This window comes from Coffea arabica, chromosome 6c, assembly GCF_036785885.1.
Source record: "Coffea arabica cultivar ET-39 chromosome 6c, Coffea Arabica ET-39 HiFi, whole genome shotgun sequence".
Lineage (NCBI taxonomy): Eukaryota > Viridiplantae > Streptophyta > Magnoliopsida > Gentianales > Rubiaceae > Coffea > Coffea arabica.
Window position 1 is genome coordinate 17,661,549 of NC_092320.1, and position 23,641 is coordinate 17,685,189.

The 23,641-nt window shown below is 34.3% G+C and overlaps 4 protein-coding genes across 4 annotated transcripts; all 4 read right to left on the reverse strand.

Annotated features, from left to right (window-relative positions):
- Positions 1 to 614: 614 nt before the first annotated feature.
- On the reverse strand, positions 615 to 2,236 carry LOC113692011 (zeatin O-glucosyltransferase-like). The gene has a single exon (XM_027210343.2). The coding sequence runs from the start codon at positions 2,168 to 2,170 to the stop codon at positions 716 to 718; it is 1,455 nt and encodes a 484-aa protein (XP_027066144.1). The 5' UTR covers positions 2,171 to 2,236; the 3' UTR covers positions 615 to 715.
- Positions 2,237 to 5,115: 2,879 nt separating this feature from the next.
- LOC113691842 (zeatin O-glucosyltransferase-like) lies at positions 5,116 to 6,750 on the reverse strand. Its single transcript, XM_027210164.2, has one exon. It carries the CDS (start codon positions 6,680 to 6,682, stop codon positions 5,225 to 5,227), a length of 1,458 nt encoding a protein of 485 aa, XP_027065965.1. The 5' UTR covers positions 6,683 to 6,750; the 3' UTR covers positions 5,116 to 5,224.
- A 3,537-nt stretch (positions 6,751 to 10,287) lies between these two features.
- LOC113692555 (zeatin O-glucosyltransferase-like) lies at positions 10,288 to 12,094 on the reverse strand. Its single transcript, XM_027210973.2, has one exon. The coding sequence runs from the start codon at positions 11,838 to 11,840 to the stop codon at positions 10,374 to 10,376; it is 1,467 nt and encodes a 488-aa protein (XP_027066774.1). The 5' UTR covers positions 11,841 to 12,094; the 3' UTR covers positions 10,288 to 10,373.
- A 10,961-nt stretch (positions 12,095 to 23,055) lies between these two features.
- On the reverse strand, positions 23,056 to 23,622 carry LOC113693034 (uncharacterized). Its single transcript, XM_027211621.2, has one exon. It carries the CDS (start codon positions 23,620 to 23,622, stop codon positions 23,056 to 23,058), a length of 567 nt encoding a protein of 188 aa, XP_027067422.2.
- Positions 23,623 to 23,641: the final 19 nt, after the last annotated feature.

The following is a 23,641-nucleotide window of genomic DNA, read 5'->3' on the forward strand; positions in this document are numbered from 1 at the left end:
TCACAGCTCACCTCAACATAGAGGAATGATACCTGAACTGTATGTTATCAAGTTCACAGCTCTATGCAGTTGTTTTATATTTTTTTGGAGCACAATACGCTACATCGTTGTATTTCTTAAAAATATTAATATACATGAATAATATATATGTATATATATATATATATATATATATATATATTCGATATAATGATATAATGTGATTGTATACCAAATATTATAACAAATATAGTAATCGAGGAATCGGATTCAATACAATTGTACGTCCCCCAGATTCAACGATAACCAGATGGGCCCATTTTTCTGTTTTTTTACCCAAAGAAAAGTCGACTCATTCTGACTATTCTTCTTCAACCAATTTAAAAAATAAATATTTTTCACAATGTTTTCCCAAAATCAGCATTAAAGATAATGACGGAATAAAATAAGTTCATCAAATTAACAACTTACGTAGGACTAGGAGAAGGCCAAGACACAAACATTAAAGTGCTTCTACCTAGGACTGATGATGCTTGCTGTTTCTTTATATTTTGAATCATGTGGAGTATCGAATAAGAAGAGCTAAGTGTCTCATTAATCGAAATTAATACTATTAGGAAGCTGGTCAGCCGCAGTTTTACTGAAAATTTCATTGCAATTGACTTAATAAGTTACAATTTTATTACTCAGAATTCCTGCTGATTGAAGAACCTAATGATTTGGATGAGCTGAAAGTCTACCTACGGATATGAGCAATGAAAGAATCCATCTCCAAGCGACTAACACCACCTTCCATAACAGAGCCTTTGACAGCTTTGCTCAATTCTCTGGCTCTTTGCCTCATCTCTTCTCCTTCAGCTGAATCCATCAATCTTCTCACAGCATTTTCAACAGTAATGGATGTCACAAGTTCATTCTGCTTTGACCAATCCCTTATTATTAGACCAATCTTGAGCACCTTTTCCAGTAGTATCGCGTTTCTGGGCTGGTCAGAATGCATAGGCCATGCTGCCACGGGTACTCCCATGCTAATGCTTTCTATGCACGAGTTCCATCCGCAATGGCTCATGAATCCACCTGTTGATGAATGTCCAAGAATCTCCAGTTGGGGGGCCCAATCCCTCACAACTATTCCTCTTCCTTCAGTTCTCTCTGCGAATCCTTCAGGCAACTGAGCTCTCCTATCTTCTCCCTGGAAGACATCTCCTTTGTCTGCATCCCTCAGTACCCATATAAATTTTTGCCCGCTTTTGTCTAGCCCAATTGCGATCTCCTCGGCTTCTTCATCTGATATTGAAGTTGTTGAACCAAAGGAAATGAAAATGACCGAGTTTGGCGCTTGTTTGTCCAGCCAATCCAGGCAATAGTGTCTCTTCTTCAAGTTTTTCTGTTCATTCATCTCTACTGGATTGAATGGACCAATAGCCCATTGCTTGTCCGAGTCAGTTATTCCGGATTTTGCAAGGAGGTCAAGGTATGGACCCTCTATAGCTCTACAAGTATTGAACAGGGAGCCAGAGGTAATTGGCTTGTTATCATGTTGCAATTTTACAAAGTCCATCAGCTCCTGGGGGAAGCAGCTTTCAAGTGTTGGAAGATCTTCGAGTGGTTTGAGTAGTTCAGGCTCGGATATTCCAGGTTTCCCTTCTTGCTCCCAAACAAATGCGTAGACAGTGAAGGCTGAGATGCTTTGAAAGCAGTAGGCCTCTGCGTTCAGGATTAAACCCACATCCTGGATGACATATGGCATCAGATCGTCATATATAACGACCAATCTTCTTGTTGTGCCAGAAAGTTGTTGCAGAAGTGCGTAAACTGGCTCGCGGAGTTTGATCGATGCGTTGAACGCTGGGATGAGTTGTGTGGGAGATTTTGTAGGGGCATTTGGGTTGGGAGGAGGAGTTTCATAAGAAGGGATGGAAAATTCGTGGAAATGGAAGTTGGAAGTGGCAAGAGGATCCCAACCGTGGACGCGAACCTTTGCCTGGCGGTTGTGAGAGGCCGTGCCAACATAGTGAACGGGTATATCATAGGAGGAGATGAGGCGGGAGAGATGGAGGAGCTGGTTGAGATGGCCTTGTGCTGGAAGGGGAACCATGACCACAGTTACTTCATGAGTTTCTTGAATACTTCCATTTTGGCTTTGGTTTTGGTTTTGGCAGTGAACTGTAGAATGTTCAATTATGGCCATTGGAAAGGTTTGGGAATTGGAAATGTTAGAAAGCTCTCTATTTTCTCAGCTTGTTAGAATTGCTTTGATTATATAAGGTGTATGATGAAAGCCATAGGGTCCTTTTATTTTTAATTTTTTTAGAGGGTAAAATACAAAAAAGTCCTTTGTGGTTAAGTTAATCCATGATAAAGCCCCTTATGATTTCAAATCATACATTTCGACCTCTTATGATTTGAAATAACAATGGAAATCATCAAAACTAATGGAGGGGAACGAAATGACACAATTATCCTAGTATATATAAGCAATAAACAGTTGGTGGGATAAAATCCAAACCCAACGAAATAAACAGTTGGTGGGATAAAACCCAATTGTTAATTCAGATGATTTTCGTAGGTTTTTTAAATTAGTTCAAACAAAGAGATATCGGAGTGTATGTTTTAAAATTAGAGGGGGTTTTCTGTATGTTCGCTTAATCTCAAGGGATTTTTCTATATTTTGCCCTTTTTTAAAATTAAGTCGGGGGTTTCAAACTTGAGATATCACTAAAAGTCCTTGTTAGTTTAATGTAGATTCTGTTGACTATAGTGTTTTCCATTTGAATAACCTAGCAGACTTAGATTGTAATGCAAGTCAATAAAATTTCTGTTTTTTAACCCAAAGAAAAGTGGACTCATTCTGACTATTCTTCTTCAATCAATTTAAAAAGGGGTTAAATGCTAAAAACCCCCCACAAACTATATATTCAGTTGCAGTTTACCTCATAAACTATACTAATAGGCATTTTGCCCCTTGAATGATATGTTTGGACAATTATTTCTGGTTGAATTCCACTCCTGCAATAGATATTTTAATCCCTCTTTCAACGTTGATCTTAAGACAAAGCACCTAATAAGCCCAGAAGGTTGTGGAAGTAGTTTTTTTTAGAAAGTTCCGTTAGAATGATATCTTCAAGATTGGAAATTGCTTGGTCAGTGGAAGCCCGCAATAGACGACTTAGCCATACAAGGACAATAAAACATGAAAAAAGATTACTTTTCTTGTTTATTTCGAATCCAATAAAGATTGAATGATGTAACGTTTCTTTGACGAATTGAAAACCGCCAAATTACATTTTTGCTGGATAAATTAGGTTTGATTGTTTTTGGTCGGACAAAGACAAAATGTCCAGCGGACTATCATGCCAAGCTCTGTTTTCATCCCCAAAGAGCATGTTCATCACTTTAATTGCCTGTTTGTTTTCTAAAAATCCCATTTCTCAAAATTTTGATATTTATCAGCTTTAACTTCTAAAGATAGAGGCAGAGCCAGGATCTTTGTTCAGGTGTACAATAATATTAGTTTAAACTTACAATGTATTGATTTGTAGATTTTTAAAAACACTATCTATTCATTATACAAGCACCCTAATTTGTTCAATAACCAAGGTGATAGCTCATGATTTGTCGTTTGCCAGGTTATTCTAATGGTATAAAATGGTATAGCAATTAAAATTAAGCATTAGAATACAATATTTAAATTCTAATACGTGTTGTCAGTGAATTTTTTTTTATACATGATCGAACTATTAAATAACTATTACGTTCACTTGTAATTCACGTAATTGAACATTAAAAAATTTTCAATATTAATTAAATAACTTATATAAGAAAGGAAAAAGATAACATCCTATTATATATTTTAGTTCAATGTTTCATTGTGTAAATATTGAGGGTAGTTGTAAAAAATTTTAATACTTTTGGAGGACAATCTTAGGGTTAGGAGGATTACAATCAAAATTCAGGAGCAAGAGCAAGACAATATTAAAATTTCTAAATTTTTACAGATTATTTTACAGTTTCTAAAAAATTGAGGGGTAGTCTGAATGTGGCTCTGCCACTGCCTAAGATGTTCAGTAAGTTGTGGACCGAAATTCTCAAAAACTTGTAGTGCCAGAAATGGCAATTTGGTTGGTTTTTGTGGTGCTTCCTTTTCATGAATGATAGAGAGCAAAAAGGAAAAGCTCTTTGTCCTACTACCATGCATATTTGTCTGGTTATTGAAAATCGAAGTTCAATGAGCATATCTTCTTTTTTTTTTTTCAGGACTCTTCTTAAGCCAAATTCCTGTTGGCAACATAAAAGTCTATATGTGGTTGTTGGATCGTATCTCTTAGTAGCTAAGATATTCCAATGAAACAACATTATTAAATTTAATAAACCAAATTGTACGACTATTATGCATGTGGATTTTGAGAGACTGCATTTCTTCCATCATGACATGTTGGATGACAATTTCCAGATAATGACGGAATAAAATAAGTTCATCAAACTAACAACCTAAGTAGGAGTAGGAGAAGGGCAAAATACACTTTGCTCCCTTGTGGTATAGCCACGTCTTATCTAATCCTTCTATAGCTTTAAAAGTTATATATAACCAACCCTCTCATAATTTGGATTAAAGTATCAAAATGACGGAAATGATTATTCATAACGAAACCTATAAAAATATCGAAATTACCCTTATTTAAAAACAAAAATGGCTGAAATAATCAAAACATATAAATATAAAATACATGACACTCTAATCCCATATAATTTAATACTTTACAATATAACCCTCTTGTGGTTTTCAAAATATATACATACCCCCATGTGGTTAATAAATAATTTTCAACTTTACATAGAGGTATTTTTGACATTTTAGTTGACTCCGTCATGAATTACAAATTTTATTACTTTGACACTTTGATCCAAATTATAAAGGGGTTATGTAAAGATTTTGAAATCATAGGGGATTATGTATAGATTTTGAAATCACAAGAGGTTATGTAATAAAACACTAAACTACAGAGGATAAAGTGTAATTTGCCCTACCTTGAATCATGTGGTGGACTACAAAGATTTTGAACAAGTGAACAGTGTCGAATCACAAGAGCAAAGTGTCTGATTAGTCGAAATTAATACTATTAGAAAGCTGATCAGTGGCAGTATAATAGAAATTTCATTGCAATTGATTTAACTTAACAAGTTACAATTTTTATTACTCAGGATTCCTGCTGATTGAAGATAACGATTTGGATGAAGTAAGAGTCTACCTACGAATATGAGCAATGAAAGAATCCATCTCCAAGCGACTAACACCACCTTCCATAACAGAATCCTTCACAGCTTTGCTCAATAGTTTGGCCGTTTGCCACATCTCTTCTCCTTCAGCTGAATCCATCAATCTTCTCACAGCATTTTCAACAGTAATGGATGTCACAAGTTCATTCTGCTTCGACCAATCCCTCACCTTTAGACCAATCTTGAGCACCTTTTCCAGTAGTAACGCGTTTCGGGGCTGGTCAGAATGCATAGGCCATGCTGCCACGGGTACTCCCATGCTAATGCTTTCTATGCACGAGTTCCATCCGCAATGACTCATGAATCCACCTGTTGATGAATGTCCAAGAATCTCCAGTTGGGGCGCCCAATCCCTCACAACAATTCCCCTTCCTTCAATTCTCTCTTCAAATCCTTCCGGCAGCTGAGCTCTCCTATCTTCTCCCTGGAAGACGTCTCCTTTATCTGCATCCCTCAGTACCCATATGAATTTTTGCCCACTTTTATCTAATCCAGTTGCGATCTCCTTGGCTTCTTCATCAGACACCGAAGTTGTTGAACCAAAAGAAATGAAAATGACCGAATTTGGCGCTTGTTTGTCCAGCCAATCCAGGCAATAGTGTCTCTTTTCCGAGTTTTTCTGCCCATTCATCTCAACTGGATTGAAGGGTCCAATAGCCCATTGCTTGTCAGAGTCGGTAATTTTGGATTTAACATGGAGGTCAAGGTAAGGACCCTCTATAGCTCTACAACTGTTGAACAGGTAGCCAGAGCTAATTGGCTTAAAATCCTGTTGCAATTTTGCAAAATCAGTCAGCTCCTGGGGGAAGCAGCTTTCCCATGTTGGAAGATCTTCGAGTGTTTCGAGTAGTTCAGGCTCGGATAGTCCAGGTTTCCCTTCTTGTTCCCAGACAATCGAGTATACAGTCAAGGCTGAGGTGCTTGGAAAGCAGTAGGACTCTGCGTTCAGGATTAAACCCACATCCTGGATGACATATGCCATCAGAGAGTCATAAATAACTACCAATCTTCTTGTTGTGCCAGAAAGTTGTTGCAGAAGTGTGTAAACTGGCTCGCGGAGTTTGATCGATGTGTTGAACACTGGGAAGAGTTGTGTGGGAAATTTTGTTGGGGCATTTGGGTTGGGAGGAGGAGTTTCATAAGAAGGGATGGAAAATTCATGGAAATGGATGTTGGAAATGGCAAGAGGATCCCAACCGTGGACGCGAACCTTTGCCTGGCGGTTGTGAGAGGCCGTGCCAACATAATGAACAGGTATATCATAGGAGGAGATGAGGCAGGAGAGATGGAGAAGCTGGTTGAGATGGCCTTGTGCTGGAAGGGGAACCATGACCACAGTTACATCATGTGTTTCTTGAATACTACTACCATTTTGGCTGAGGTTCTGGTTTTGGCCGTGGACTCTAGAATGACCATCCATGGCCATTGGAAACGTTAGAAAGGTCTCTATTTTCTCAGCTTGATAGAATTGCTTTGATTGTATAAGGTGTATGATGAAAGTTATAGGGTCCTTTTATTTTTAATTTTATTTTAAAATTAAGTGAAAGGCCTGAAACTCGAGACTTTTTACTTACATTTACTCTCGGCGCCACTCGACCCATTCCTTCCGAGTCCTTAGTTTAAGTTAGATTCTGTTGACTCTGGTGTTGACTCTGACCTTCCAATCCGCATAGCTGCACTGGGCGATATTTTCCGAATTATATCAGAAAGTGTCCAATTGTGGCTTCAAACTTTGTCTCGGGGTTCCGTAATTTGTGCGGCTTGAGGAATAGTACACCAGAAAAAATTACGATTAATTAACTGGCTGGGGATACCAAAAAAGTCCAAGAAATATAAAATTATTTCCGCCCTTCACTAATTTTTTTTTTATTTGCAACCGTAGATGTCCTATAACCTAATCTAGGGGGAAGGGGTAAGGAGAGATAGTCAACTAAAACCAGCCATATATTGTGGCAAATTTGAGGGAGTCAGGAATGGAACTCCTGACCTCCAGCATCACCAAAAAGGGTGATGACCACTGGACCAAATGACGAGCAGCATTTATACCTTCACTAACTATACCAGTGGCATTTCCGCCCTTCACTAACTATACCTTTTATATGATCTTTGTCCATAACTAAATTTCCGAATGACGACAATCCTCTTTGAACCATAAGATTTTTTGAAATAATATTATAGCACTTTTTATAATATAATATACGCATCCAAACAAACACAATATTAAAGGGGTATAATGTCCATATTAGTGATATAGAGTGAATTTGGGAAACCAAGATGCACTTATTTTAAAATCAAGAACACTAAATTTAAACTTGAAGAAAAGTCAGTTTAAGAGCAAAGCAATCCATCAAGGGCATTGACAAGTTTAAACCAATCACCACAAATTCGGTCCGTGGTCCTTGTTTCTCGAACCTTGTTCTTTGGTTTGAATAGTTTGTCAAAACTATAAAGGGGGTATCCAAGACAGCAACTGAGGAGAAGTTGGAAAATCCTCGAAAGAACAGTAGTAGTTTTGTCACTTTCCCATTGTCCTTCTTGTCTAGTAAAGGCAATTGGTTATCGGACAAAGTTGAAAGTTGCTTTAACCTCGACAGTCTAGATTGCCGGCTTCATAAATTTTGATTGTGATCTAATTAAGTAATCAATTATTAGATCTCCACAGGGAATAAAGAATTGAGGCAGGGAACAGATGATAAGGACACTGAGGTGGGCTGTTTATTGGGTAACGCAGACAATAACTTTTTTATTTTTTGGTTAATTTGCAGACAATACCTTTGTAGACCGTAATAGAATATGGGCAAAAGGGAAGTCGTTATCAGTTTTACAGCAAGGAAAGAGCTGAAGAAATCGAGATATGAATGAATATTCAGGATGAGGGCTGCGATAATTGTCCCCAAGAACCCTCCTCTATTAGCAAATTAAACAAGTCTTGTAGACTCCTAATTAGAGGGCAAATTTGGTTATCCCATTCTATCGCCTCCTTTCCTAATACATACAATTTACCACTTTTAAATTATTCTCTCTAAATTTAAATACCATCTTAAGCATCGGAGGTATCCCGAAAGCAAAAAAATTCTATTGTTCATTTGAATTTATACCACGTATTTGGGCACCTGCTCTAGGATATATTTATAAAAGTTAGTACATCTTCCAAGAAATTGAATATTACTAAGCTACCTAGATCGAAAAATTTAGCTATTATACATTGAATTGAGTTTTAACTCACACACATAAGAATAAGAGTTTTAACTCTTCATTCTTCTTAGTTGAACAATTTCAGGACACTTTACTTATAGACCATATGTCATGAACAAGAAACAAATATCACAAGAAATTGCCTAGTACCATACTCAAACTACTAAAAGCTAATTTGATCAAAAATTTCTAAACAATGATATATAACATAAGATTGTTTTAATATGCCAACAAAATACACATTTATTTAAGTACTATTATGCCCCGAGTGTGGTGTATAAACCTTTGTTTGAATAGAGGAAAAGTCTATCAACTACACTGATTTACATGCTTCTTTTGACGATTTTCATGCCGACATGCAGCAAGGATTACTTTGTAAAGCAAGCCATGTCCAAGCCCAATCATACCGGACAGCCCAATTGATGATTTAGCCCACTTGAATTCTAAAATCATCAATTGGGCATTCATGATTCGAGAATTGTTTTGGTAAAGTACTCTTTTGCTGATTTATGTATGGACAACTTTATTTTACATTGTCAGTGTATAATTTTTTTTAAAAAAAATTAGTAGGTTTAGATCATGCCACGGAACCAATTTCTTTTATGAGAAAATGGCCAACCTCATCGCTAAACTTTTTTTTATTGGTGTTGATTTAGTCTCTAACTTTTATTTTTGGTCTTTTTTTTTGTGTAAGTAGGAAGATTTAAATTCGGGACTTTTTATTTACACTCTCTTCCTCCGAACCACCTAATCTATCTCTCTCCCACCCCTCCTAATTTTTTGGCTAATTTGATACTTGAACTATTTTGCAATTCCATTATTACCAAAAATTGATTTGACTCTTAATTAACTAACTAAACAAGGGTATTATGGAAACGTCACTCAAGGAACTGTAATAAAACTAGCAAATAGTGTAAAAAATCATCAGATAAAACCTTTTTAAAGTTCAATCTTGTGGTTTGTTACATGATTTACTTGATTTATTATAATCCTGTAAGTGACGTTCTCTGAAATACCTTTGTTTAGTTGGTCAATTAGAAATCAAATTAGTATTTAGGTGGTGGTACTGCCATGGAGGTTTCTAATTGAAGCTGTGAGAAAAAGTTCACATATCAAATTGGATAGGAACCAAAGTTAGGGACAAAATCCGCACTAGTTAAAAAGTTTAGGTTCAAAATTGGTCATTTTCCCTTCTTTTATATTATTCTAAAGTTCTAATTAAACTTATGAAACACTTGAAGAAGTATGCAATCGGACCGTTGACGAGTTTAACTGAAGTTGTTGGTTAAATGACACTAATCTCCCTCTGCTTTGGCAGTAAAATAGATACTTAGCTTAGCTTATGACTTTTTAGGTTACATGACCTCTTTGTTCTATCTACGAAACTCTAACCCTACCAATACAGATATTCGATATGACCAAGAATTTCTTCATTCAACTCTCAAGTTATTCCAATACGACTTGAATGCCGCATCTCTCACAAATTTTGATAGACATGATATTTCTTCTTTACGTACAGTAGTGATAGTATAAACAGTGTTCATTTTGATGTACAAGCTACTGATGTTACTGAGTGTGACCTTACCAGTATTTTATCAATAAAGATTTACATTTTGCTTAAAAAAAGCTTAGTCCAACAAAATAAACTTCCTCATTCTCGTTTTAGTTACCTTTCCTTTGCTTTTCATGCTTTTGCCCCTATGATTTAAATTTTGTGACATCACCTCCCTATTTAACTCATGAGTTAATTTAAGAATTTCAAGAGTGTTTAGATTTAACTGACATGAAATACCACACTTTCATACTTTGGGAGGTTTATGGACAGCAATAAAGATATTTTGGGCATAAAATGGTACATTTTATTGAGGGAAATGAAACCAATTTCTCCTGATCAAAAAACATATATGACTAAAAAAAAAAAATCATCTCCGAATATGAGCAATGAAAGAATCCATCTCCAAGCGACTAGCACCACCTTCCATAACAGAACCCTTCACAGCTTTGCTCAGTTCCTTTGCCGTTTGCCTCATCTTTTCTCCTTCGGCTGAATCCATTAGTCTTCTCACAGCGTTTTCAACAGTCATGGATGTCACAAGTTCATCTTTCTTCGACCAATCCCTTACTAATAGGCCAATCTTGAGCACCTTTTCCAGCAGTACCGCATTTCTGGGCTGGTCAGAATGCATAGGCCATGCTGCCACGGGTACTCCCATGCTAATGCTTTCCATGCACGAGTTCCATCCGCAATGACTCATGAATCCACCTGTTGATGCATGTCCAAGAATCTCCAGTTGGGGGGCCCAATCCCTCACAACTATTCCTCTTCCTTCAGTTCTCTCTTCGAATCCTTCAGGCAATTGAGCTCTCCTAACTTCTCCCTGGAAGACATCTCCTTTATCTGCATCCCTGAGTACCCATATGAATTTTTGCCCGCTTTGCTCTAATCCACTTGCGATCTCCTCGGCTTCTTCGTCTGATAGTGAAGTTGTTGAACCAAAGGAAACGAAAATGACTGAGTTTGTGGCTTGTTTGTCAAGCCAATCCAGGCAATAGTGTCTCTTTTTTGAGTTTTTCTGCTCGTTTGTCTCAACTGGATTGAATGGACCAATAGCCCATTGCTTGTTGGAATTGGCTGTTTTGGCTTTTGCAAGGAGATCAAGGTATGGACCCTCGATAGCTCTACATGTATTATATATGTCGCCAGAGCTGATTGGCTTGGTGTTCTTTTGCAAATTTACAAGGTCTATCAGCGCTGGGTGGAAGCAACTTTCCAGTGACGGAATATCTTCAAGTAATTCGAGTAGTTCAGGCTCGGATAGTCCAGGTTTCCCTTCATCTTCCCAATCAATTGTGTAGTCAGTGAAGGCTGAGATGCTTTCAAAGCAGTAGGACTCTGCATTCGGGATTAAACCCACATCCTGGATGACATATTGAAAGAGAGAGTCATGAATCACTACCAGTCTCCTGGTTGTGTTTGAAAGTTGTTGCAGAAGTGCATAAACTGGCTCGCGGAGTTTGAACGATGCATGTGTTGCTGGGATGAGTTGTGTGGGAAATTTTGTTGGGGCATTTGGGTTGGGAGGAGGGTTTTCATAAGAAGGGACTGAAAATTCATGGAAATGGATGTTGGAAATGGCAAGAGGATCCCAACCTTGGACGCGAAACTTTGCCTGACGAGTATGAGTGGCCGTGCTAACGTAGTGAACGGGTATATTATAGGAGGAGATGAGGCGGGATAGATGGAGGAGTTGGTTGAGATGACCTTGTGCTGGAAAGGGAACCATGACCACAGTTACTTCATGAGTTCCTTGAATGGTAGCATCTTGGGTTTGGGTTTGGTTTTGGTTTTGGTTTTGGCTTTGGACTGTAGAATGATCAAGTATGGCCATTGGAAAGATTTGGGAATTGGAAATTTTGGAAACCTCTTTATTTTCTCAGCTTGAATCTGTTAGAATTGCTTTGGTTTCACAAGGTTTAAGATGAAAGGTATAGGGTACTTATTAGTTGAAGGTAGAATCTGTTAACTCTGGTGTTTCTTCTTGGAATAAGCCAGCAGATTGCCCCGGAATTTTCCAATCCACATAGCTACACCAGGCAGTATTTCCCGAATTATCTCGGAAAGTGTCCAATTTTGGCTTGAATCTTTTTCTGGGGGTTATGTTAATTTGCGTGGCTAGAGGACTTCCACACCATAAAAACACAATTAATCAACTGGCTTTAGATACTGATAAATTCCAAGAAAGAAAAGTTGTTGTGTTGTGCATCGACTGACATGACATGTCGCGTAATATATTAGGACCAACTATATAAGATTGCTAGACAATCCTACTTGTAGCACAAGTCAGGATTATCAAATGGGACGTGAAATCACCTCTACTAGTAACATGAAGTAACCTTGGGACACCAAGATGTAGTTTATCTTCAAATCAAGATTATTCCATTCAAACTGAAGAAAAGTCAATTTAACAGCAAAGCTATTCATCATGGTATTGACATGTTTACCAGCACTTCCGCCCGTCATCTTTGTAGCTTGAGCCTTTTTCTTTGGTTTGAATAGTTTGTGAAAACTTGATAGAGTATTCAAGATGAATAAGTCGATGGATTGCTAGCTAAGATACCATCTGACAGCAATCGAGGAAAAGTAGGAATATCCTCGGAAGAAAAGCAGTTTTGCCAATTTCCTATCGGCCTTCGTGTCTACTGAAGTCAATTGGTTATTGGAAGTACTTGCAACTTCAACATCTAGACTGCCAACTTGGCAAATTTTGATTTTGATCTAAGTACTCAATTCTTTGATTATTGCATCTCCACAGGGATCAAAGAATTGAGGGAGGATGCTGAGGTGACACAATATTATGCAATGTTTTGAAAACCGGACCGGACCGGCCGGTTCGACCGGTTGAACCGCGAACCGGCCATGGCACTGGTCCGGTTCAATGGCATTGTTGACTTTGCTAGAAAACCGGTCAAAGACCGGTTGAACCGTGAAAACCGCGAACCGGATTGAACCGGCGGTTTTTCGGTTTTCAGCTTTCCCTCTTTTTTTTTTTTTTTTTTTTTTTTAAGTTTTGCAAAATGCAGCAATCAAGATTCGAACCCAAGACCTTTGTAATGAAAGACCAATGTATTAACCATTGCACCATTACATCTTATTAGTTTTTTTTGATAACTTATTTATATAAAGCAAACACTCATATTTCTTTTTTCCATTTTTCTTACAAAATCTCATCCCCTCATGGCTCTTTCTTTTTAATTTTCAACTCTCTCTCTCTCTCTATCCTCTTTTCTTTTGTCACTCCCTTTTTAATCAAAACTCTTTATTTTTAATTTATTGATGTTTTCTTCCATCTTTTAATTTTGTTTTTGTCCATTAAATTGAAAAAAGTTAAAAAAGAATTTTTTTAACCCAAATTATTTAATGCCACAACCACTCACTTTTATCTTATTTTTTTGTTTCTTATCAAGTTTACATTTCTATTTTCGATTTTCTTGATTTCCTTCGAACTCCAAATTTTCTTTTTTAAATTGCAATCTCTAAATCCCAAAACGTAAATTAAAATTTAAATTCATAATATCTAAATTCTCAGAGACATGAATTTTGTATAATTTCAAAATATTGTGATATTTTGGGATTGGATTTAGATGTAATTGAAATTGAGATGAAATTTATTTGTTTTAACTTATAATTTAAAAAATTTATTTTTAAAAATCCAAGTTATTAAAAAATAGTAAACTTTTCATCATATAAAATATTAAATTAGTCCATTACATGTCTTATTTTGTACATATATATATTTATATAAATTATTTTTTAAAAAATTCATTGAACCGAGGTTGAACCGGTCCGACCGGTTGAACCTCGACCCTTTCACTTCACCGGTTCAATTAACGGTCCGATTTTTAAAACATTGATATTATGCCTTTCCGGTAGACAAACACCTCTGTAGACTGTGATAGAATATGGCGAAGTGGAAGTCGTTATCATTTTTACAGGAAGGAAGCAGCAGAAGAATACGAGATATGAATATTCAAGATAGGCGGCCGGGACAGTTAACTTTCCCCGAGAACCGTCCCAGTAGCAAATTATACAGGTCTTGTAGATTACTAATTCAACTAGTATTTCAGCCGTGACATGCACGGATTTATGTTTAATATAATAATAATATTAATTGAATTATTTATATTAATGACATGAAAAAAGTTTTAAAAAAAAAAATCAAAAGAGTGTTATTTTAGTATCTATTTTATATTGTATTTATGTACCTTATCTAAAACCTTAACGTATATTAAAAAATATAAGCAAAGATCACAAAAATATCTAAAGAAATACTAAAAGCACGCCAAACACAAATTGTTAGCCCTCCTTTTTCATGTTATTTTTTTTTTGTGCCACTTCTCATTAACATTCACCTACTTTTCATTACTCTCTTTCTCACCTTTCTAACCCAAACTTTCCATATTCCTCCAACTCTTCTCTCTCCTACAAACTCTACCTTTCTTTCACTCTACCCTACTTCTATCAAATTATGAAACTTTTTACCCAATTTCGCAACCTATTTACCTTCTATCTTGTTACTCTTTTCACCCATATGCAGTTGTAAATAATGACCAATTTTTCAACTTGCTCTTCAATAAATGATTATGGATATGCATTTTTTTTTTAACGCCAAATGGGAAACCCAATTAAACTCATTAATTAGTGGCTATTAAATGAATAGATTGGGACTATCTATTTAGACCTAATTAAATTAGACGTAGATTCAAATTCATTAGTAAGTAATTTTAAATCACTACAAATTCAATAATCATATTTTACTTTTTGCAAAGGCATATTTAATGTTCTTGTCATATTCTGTAATTTTTATTTTTTTTAAATTTTTGTTAAATTTTATCCTACTTCTTCCCTCCCTTCCATCAAAGTTTTAATTAACTCATTAGGTGTTAATTGATTTCTTGCATTGATACCTAAATTATTTTGAGATTCTTGTAGAGTGACAAATTGAAACTCATATGATCACCACTATTGGTTCTTCTATGTATTTTTTTAGGTAAAAATTTATTTATTAATGCAATGTGCTCTTATTTTTATTGATTACAATGAAATCTTATTTTGTTGCTCAAAGAATATGGGAGAAAAAATAAATAAAATTTTGTAGTGGATTGTAAATGGGTAAGATAACCAAAACCATATAAAACTATATCCATTTAACCCACATAAATCATTCATTTTGATAATTTCATCCCAACCCACAATCACAGCTCCCTTGACTTTATCATCTCGAATCCTATACTCCTTTTACTATTTAGGATCTATTACCTTACTTTTCCCCTTCTCGACCATATACTCCAATCTTTCTATTTCTTTTATTATTTAAGATTCATTACCTCACTTTTCAAGTGTTTTTTTTTTTTCAAATAAAGAGTTCGAATTATAGTCATGAAGGAAAAGTAATTGGGTATAACTTTGGCAAAATACTACTATTTTTTGTGATAATCACCCAAGATAATCGTTTAAACAAATATTTATTTTAAAACTTTTTATAAACACTCTGAAAACAACCATCTAAATGCCCCTTTTATTAATTTAAAATTCATATCAAAATTTTGTTTTATGTGCACTTTCTGATGTACGCGTCATATGCAAAATTATCCAGATGAAATTTTGCGCATGTAAAAAATTATCTAGATGACGTTGTATGTCAGAATGCTTATTTCATTGGTTGGAATTATTGTCTAATAGGATAGGTTTAAAGCTAAAAAAAATTAATTTAGTTGCAAAAGGTAAAATGGTTATAATTGGATGTGTTATCTGAATGTTTGACAACTATGTATATATTTGGAAGGAAAGTGCTAAAAATGTTACTATATAAATGATTAAAAAATGGGATTAATCACATTATCCCTCAAATTTGACAAACCAATCTTATTAATCAAGGAATAAAATAGGCTAAAGTGATAAAGTTGTAATGAGGTGAATGATTTTAACATGTCAAATTATCCAAATTTATTTTCTTTACTTATGGAAGGAACAAGGGTTTAAAGTCTGCAAAATAAACTATAAACGATTTATTAAGCACTCATTTGAAGTGGAAAAGAAAGTTTTAAATTCTAAACTTAAATTGTCATAGGAGTAGTTGTAAATCACACTATTTCAAACTTTCTAATTGAATTTATGAATTAAAATAAATGAAAAATCTAGAAAAAAAAAAGGATGGAAGACTAGGAAGCCATCCAGGAGGCCTCCTCTAAAACCTCCCCTGTAATATATATAGATATAGATTTCTAGTTGTTTTAATAGGTTTCAATTTTTGATAATATCTTACATTATAATTCAGTAGTTCATTTTGGCAATTCATTATGCGGTTGTTTTTTATTTATCACGTAATTAACTCGCTACTTGCTAGAGTATTTTTTGGAGAAGGTATGCAAAGAGCTCATTGAGTCTTTATTTTGGTGTAACTTTCTCCATCATTCGAAATATTGATATTATTGTGTGTTAATTTTATTATTATGTTCTCACCTACATAAATTTTGTGAGTGATTATTATCCTCCAGATCATCGACTTGTTTTTTATTAGAACTCATAAATTTTAGACTTTTACCATTAGCATTGGAGATAGTCAGATTGATTCTGTGTGCTGGAAACGAGATTAGGAGAGGATATCTCATATTGGTTGGTACGTGTTACTAGTTTGAAGGATTTTTTTTCATCTATTAACCAGGGAGGACAGAAAATTTGACAATGCGACAGAAGAAGAAGTTACCAAATAAAAAACTTGTTGAATAATGAGGAAGTTTAGAGATTTAGTTAATCGTGCAAAGTATAGCAAATTGACTGCGGGTACGGTGCTCATAGACCGAGTAACTAACTTATTTGTAATTTCATCGGCCCTAATCATATGTCTCGATTCAGCAAAATTTAATTCCACATCCTAATTCTATTCAACTGGTTAGCTGAAGATTGATTAACCAACAAATTTGTATTTGGATTCGATAAGTGGTACGATCAGGTTTTAGATTAAAATGGTCAGGAAGATTGAAATGATTGTACCTGTAAAAACATTGCCCAAACCACTTCCAATATGGGATTTAATTGTCATGGCATTTCTGTGGACTGTAGAGATATTTTGTTGCAGTATACCGAAGAAGATGATCCTGCTGGATATGTTACTTGGCTTACATCCCGTCGTGCTAATTCGTGATCTATTGACCTGTTTTTCCAATTGACCATCCTTGCTTAACTACTCTGACTCTTTATAGGATTTTTTTTTGACTCTTTATAGGATTGATTGTGTAAAATCTTCTTTGCAAAGGTGACCATGATTTTTGTTGTATGTTATGCTTCAAAAGTAACATTTTGTTGATAGGGTAAACTCGGTATACTTTTGTTGATAGAAAAGTATGAAAAGGGTAAACTCGGTGCAAACTCTTCAAACAGGAAAACTTCCTATTATCCACGGGATTACACCCGATTCTGTAGTAGTGATACATGTTCAGATGAAATTTTACCAAACAACATTCTAAAAAAGTAGGGTAAATTACATGTAACCCCTCGTAGTTTTATCCTTTACCATATGACCTCTCTAATATTTCAAAATGTCCACTTTACCCCCCTATTGTTTTATGTAAAGTGAAGATTTGACAAAAAAATAGCCTATATAATAGTAGTAGTTGAAATATCAATAGTGTCCTTACTTAAATACTAAATCAATCGATGACTTGTATAAAAGTATAGGAAAATTATGTGGATAAATGTAGAAATCACAGAGGGTGAAGTGGATATTTATACAAATTCTAAGTGCGCTATAAGATTTTATCATGCTTTTAAAACACGTTTGGTATAAATACTATAACTAATTGTGCATTCCATCCATTTTTTACTTTACATAAAATCACAAGAGACTTATGTGGCTATTTTTAAAACCTTAGGGGAATCATCTGACATTATGTAAAATCACATGAGGGTAATAAGTAATTTATCCAAAAAAAAAGGTATATTTTACGAGTACTAAAGGGATTTATCCTGTAATTTAGGGATTTATATAGGTACGTAGCATCCTGTAATCTATACAGGTATTAAAGAAATTTTTCTTTATAAAGCTTTGAGAACTACATGTTGGATAACAAAATAAAGAGCAACAAGTGAAAGATTAAAAGGGCGTATAGACAATACATTATTTTTGTACAATATATTTTCAAATTAAATAAAAAATGCAATCCTACAATTCTAAAAGTCCAACCAACAAATTAAGTAATCAAAGGACATTACATGATTAAAATGCTGAAAATTCTAAGGATTTGTTTACGTTTTTTACAATTTTTGAAAACTCTAAACTCACTATTCAATAATGATAGGATGCTCCATGGTTAACCATGAAAGCTCCACAATTTGAAAAACAGAAAATAAATAAGTGATGAGTGCACAAATTTTACGACCAAGGAAAAGAATTTATTGGGGAAAGGCATTGATGATGTGCAAGTACGTAACACCTTGCGCATCATCAACGCACCACTTAAATTTTAACAATAATTGTTGCTCGAGATGACATTGGGTTTGATTTTACGAATAATTTGATTTTATTATAAAATCATATATAAGTTATTAATTTTTTACATTTTAATATACATGATTGTATATTAAATACGTTATTATAGTCATAATATATACACATAAAATTATTCGATCTGGTCTTTAATTGGGTCGAATCTAATGAAACTTTAAATTCCTCAAAATTAAATCGAATTTTATATTTAGACTCAAACTCTATTCAACTTAATTAAACGTAAGGTTGATTCCAAGCTTTTCAGGCATACAGATAAGGTTACTTTGCGAAGTCGGCCATATTTAAGCCCAATCGCACTGAACAGCTGGCTTGAAGTCAAATCATCTACTGGGCGACCATTCATCATTTATTTGGCAATGGGCCATTACCAATGCCTTAGATTGGGCTGAATCCCAGATCCTGGTTTTTAGTTAGTTTTCCTTGGCTTTTCATGCTTTTGCCCCTTATTATTTAAATTTTGTGACATCTCCTCCCTCTGTAACTCATGAGTTAATTTAAGAATTTCAAGAATGTTTAGATTTAAGTGACATAATATGGAATTGGAAGAAAACAATTGTAATTTTTCTAAAACTACAGCCCAGCTCCATTTAAATAATGTTAGGGGTGGGCACGGATCAGATTCCCGCTTCATGCATCGTTTGACTGACCCAACCTGTACATTGTGGGTTACTCATTTTCTAACTCTTATCCACCGTACATATCCGGATACCTGTTCAAAGAGGATCGAGTCAATAGTCATCATTTAATTTTTTTAAAAAATGATTTATACTAATTTAATTTTCTATTTTATATATTCATCTAAGATTCGAACATACAAAGAGAATATTAGAAAAAGGAACAAGTTTGAAAGAATTTAAAATCAATAAAAATTTGAAATAAGTAGTACCCCCTTCTTTTTAATATATATTCCACATCGATTAAATTCTTTCCTAAAAGATATAAGATCATGACCTTTGCAAAGAAATTTTGAAAACAAATTATAGTCTTTCATATTTGTAATGTAATTTGTTTGATGAAATGACATAGTTAGCTCTAAAAATATTATTTTGTAGTATATGTATAATCATAAAAAATAAAAATATGTATATACAAGGTAGGTCGAGTACCTGCTAACTCTTAATCCTACGACCCTAACACACCTTGCATATTAATGAACACCCGACCCTCTTTTGATCCAATCAAATAATACAGATCAGATATGCTAATTTTCGAATCAACTCGAATTGAATATTGCAGCTTTTCGAGTCATCGAGTATTTTTGCCCACTCCTAAATAATGCCAAATTTTAACTGAGGTCAAAACAAAACATTTACTAGAAAGATTGGTCAATCTCATTTTGGTCCTCTAAAGTAGGGCCGGGTTCTGTAAAGTCCATAAAAGCTGAAACCTCTCAATTAAGGCTCCCAAAATAGAAAGTCCATTCCAATTAAGCCCTCCCATCTAATAGCAGTTGGTCAATAAGACATTAACGCTTGACCAAATTTAGCTGCTGAGGACGGGAATGAGCAAAATTTTTAATAATTTTGTAGGAATTTTTGTTTAGTAAAAAGCACAAAACTTTTTACACCAAAAGATGTGCCCCCTTCACATTCCAACTAAAGTCCTTCCATCCTCATTGACACGAAAATTTTACTTCTATTCTAGTCCATTGAAAAACCATTAGCTTATAAATTTCTGCAAGCTGCTCAAGTAATTCTCTGATGTGCGTCTAGATGTCCTTTGATTCTTCATTGTGTTTTAGTAGACCTTTTGCGCACTTCCATTGGACCAACCAATTCTCCAACATTAGCCTTATGATGCATTTGATAAAATTGAAATCTGAAATATGAATATATTAATTTATTGAATTGTTAAGTACTGAAATTTAACATTTGAGTGTATTGCATTAAGTGATAAATGAATAATTTATTACTTATTTTTCAGAATAGATTTTACCTAAGAAATTCAAAACTACATAATTAATTAATATTTTTTATTTTAGTTATCAAACATGTCTGAACATATTAAAGTTTGAACCTATTAAAGTTGAGTGTTAAATTAGGTTATTGAACATGATATGTAGTACATATACAAGTTAAGATTGTAACGTCACTGCTAGATATTGTGCATTGAAATCAAAAATTTTACCTTTTAAATAGCAATTCTAGCAAAAGATCTTGTGCCATTTGAATGCCCTAAATCATGCTATGTCTTGCTTTTTTGTGCTTTGAAGAAAAGTAAATGCTACTAACATGAAACTAATGTCCTGGACCAACGTTTGTAGGTGCACCTTAAATACCAAGCTTTGATAGTTTGGGAGCTTTATAGACAACAGTAGAGATATTCTGGGAGCAAAATGGCACAATTTACTGCAGGAAATTAAATCAATTTTACTAGATACTTGCTCGCATTTGTTTGGCAAGTATGTGCCTGAAATGAACACTGTTAGTAGAATGATTTTTGTGACAATGTCATTCTAGTTCAAAGCAAACTGGGGTTATGAATTGGTCATAAGACCAAATGGGAGTTAAGGGCGAGGTATCTAACTACATGGGGGTTTGAGATAATTTCCCTTAAGCATATGTAGTAGATTGTAGAATTCGAAAGGATAATTGTTTAAGCTCCACCTCATGACAAAGACTAGGACATTTCCCGATTACCATATTTTAAAAATAATGGATTAATTACACTTTGCCCCCCTAAATTTTGGGGAAGGTTACACCTTATCATCACAAACTTACGCTTTTCCCTCTCCCCCTCACTCAAGGCAACACTACTAGCATTTTTTCATGTTGACAACTTACATGAGTACTTTATATTGAAATTGCCGCTGTTAAATAGTGCGATTTCTTCAAACTTTAGAGAGACAAAGTGTGTATTTTCAATATTTAAGTTTTATTACATACAAAAAATAAGCGATTTGGTAATATAATAACCCAATATTCTTTTTTGGGCTTATCAATTTACAATTTAGTTTAAGTGTACATAAACAATTATAAGATAGGTTGCTAACATAATAACCCAAAATTTTTTTTTCTTGTCAATTTACAATTTAGTTTAAGTATATGTAAAACAATTATAAGCCAACAAATAATTTATAATGCATAAAACCAAATATGCTTAATTCCAAAATATTTTCAACAAAATAAATTTCATAGAGTTTCAAAATAAATTCAAAATTCTCTAAATGATATTTTTAAAATTCATGCATTTTAGATGGAGTTAGGTACTTCTATTGTTAATTTTTTTTGTCACACTACATTATATTAACCTTATTTGTTCTAACAAATTTTATAATTTTGAGTATTAATTTGAAGATCTTTGATCTCAAAGAATGAAAAGGAAATTAGATATGTAAAAAGTTAATAGATTTGGTGTCAAAAAAATTTTATTTTTCTTGGACAATGATTCAAACTTTTTTGTTTGAAAGCACATTGTCGATATTTGCACCTCACAACATGATAATAAATAAAATATTACTAAAACTTGATGACTGTATTGTTTCGGTTATATCAGAACCACGTGGATATATTGTATTATACATAAGATACTTGCTCTTTAGTGAGAAAGTTATATATATATATATATAACATATCCAATAAGAATAAGAAAATATGCTTTTAGACAATTAGCAATATCAATCCAAATAGAGATTATTATTTTTTAATTCTTTATTGAGATTATTGGTTATACTAAAGAGAGTGCATTTTTCTATGTTTAAGTTTGACTATTGTTAAGGCACATTAGAGTTTTAGGTAATTATTTTCTATTTTATTGTTGAAAATTTATGGTACCAAGTTTGTATTTTCAACAATAATGGAATGACAAAAATATGATCGTAATCCATTTTTGGATGGAGTTAATTATCTAGCATTTGATCAGCCATCATGACAGCAAAATATGTATTTTAAAGGTTCATGGTAGTAAAGCGTGACTACTCCCAGAGTTTTGGGTAACAAAATGTGATTAGCCCTGAAAAACCTTTGACAATTCCGCCATCTATTTTCTAACTGAATAGAGGTTTTGTAGCAAATTATCAAATTCATCGACAAACTTATCAAATACTCACAAAATTTTGCCATTAATTTTTTTTAAGTGAATGGAGGTTTTACTATCACAATATCAAATTCACTTTCCTATAGGCATAAGTGGTCACCATCAACCAACTACCTAACTACCAACGGGACCAAATCCCCATCAAAGCCAAAAATCTTTGCACCAAAACATTAATCTCCATTCACCAACCTTCACATATAGTTAACTTATATATATATATATACATATATATATATAAACAATGCTCTGATACCAAAGAGGGAAGTGAGGAGATGACTATCTTTCTTTACTTATTATGATATTGTTAGTGTAGATCTACAAGTTTATATCTTCCTGATGAGATTGGTTAACTTCGTGATTATCTTCTATCTTTGTTTATGATCTTGCTAGTGTAGATCTACAAGTTTAGATCTATCTAATGAGACTGGTTAACTTCGTGATTATCATCTTTTTTTTCAACAAACGGAATTAGTACTTTCATATATTAAACTTGATAATACAAGAGTTAGTTACAAAACGGGGCAATTGCCCTCATATCTTTCCAAGCCATATCCATCAGCCATACCGGAAACTCATTGTTCCATTCTATGTCATGTACTAGCTTAATTGCATTTTGAGCTAGTGTATGGCTACACGTGTTGCCTGTTCTATACACAAAAGAAAAGTTGCACTCTTGAAATTCTTTCTTCAGCTCCTCAATGTCCTCTAAGACTGTTGCAATGCTAATGTCATGGACACTGCTTGCATTAATTTGATCGACCACGGATTTGCAGTCTGATTGGACTTCTATTTTCGTCCATCCTACAGCTTTGGCCATCACAAGCGCAGCTCTTACTGCTAATGCTTCTTCCTCCATAGCTGTTCCCATCTTGCATTCCATTATTCCTTTTGCTCTCATCAGTTTCCCAGTCCAGTTCCTTGCTATGATCCCTTTCCCTGTTCTTACCGACTGGTTTGAGATGGCTGCATCAGTGTTAATCTTAATCACCCCTGCCTTTGGTGGTTCCCATCTGCGCTGTTGCTCTTGCTGTATTGATATTTTTGCCATTCGCTCCTCAGCTTCATTAGCCATTTCGAACTCCAGCCATTCC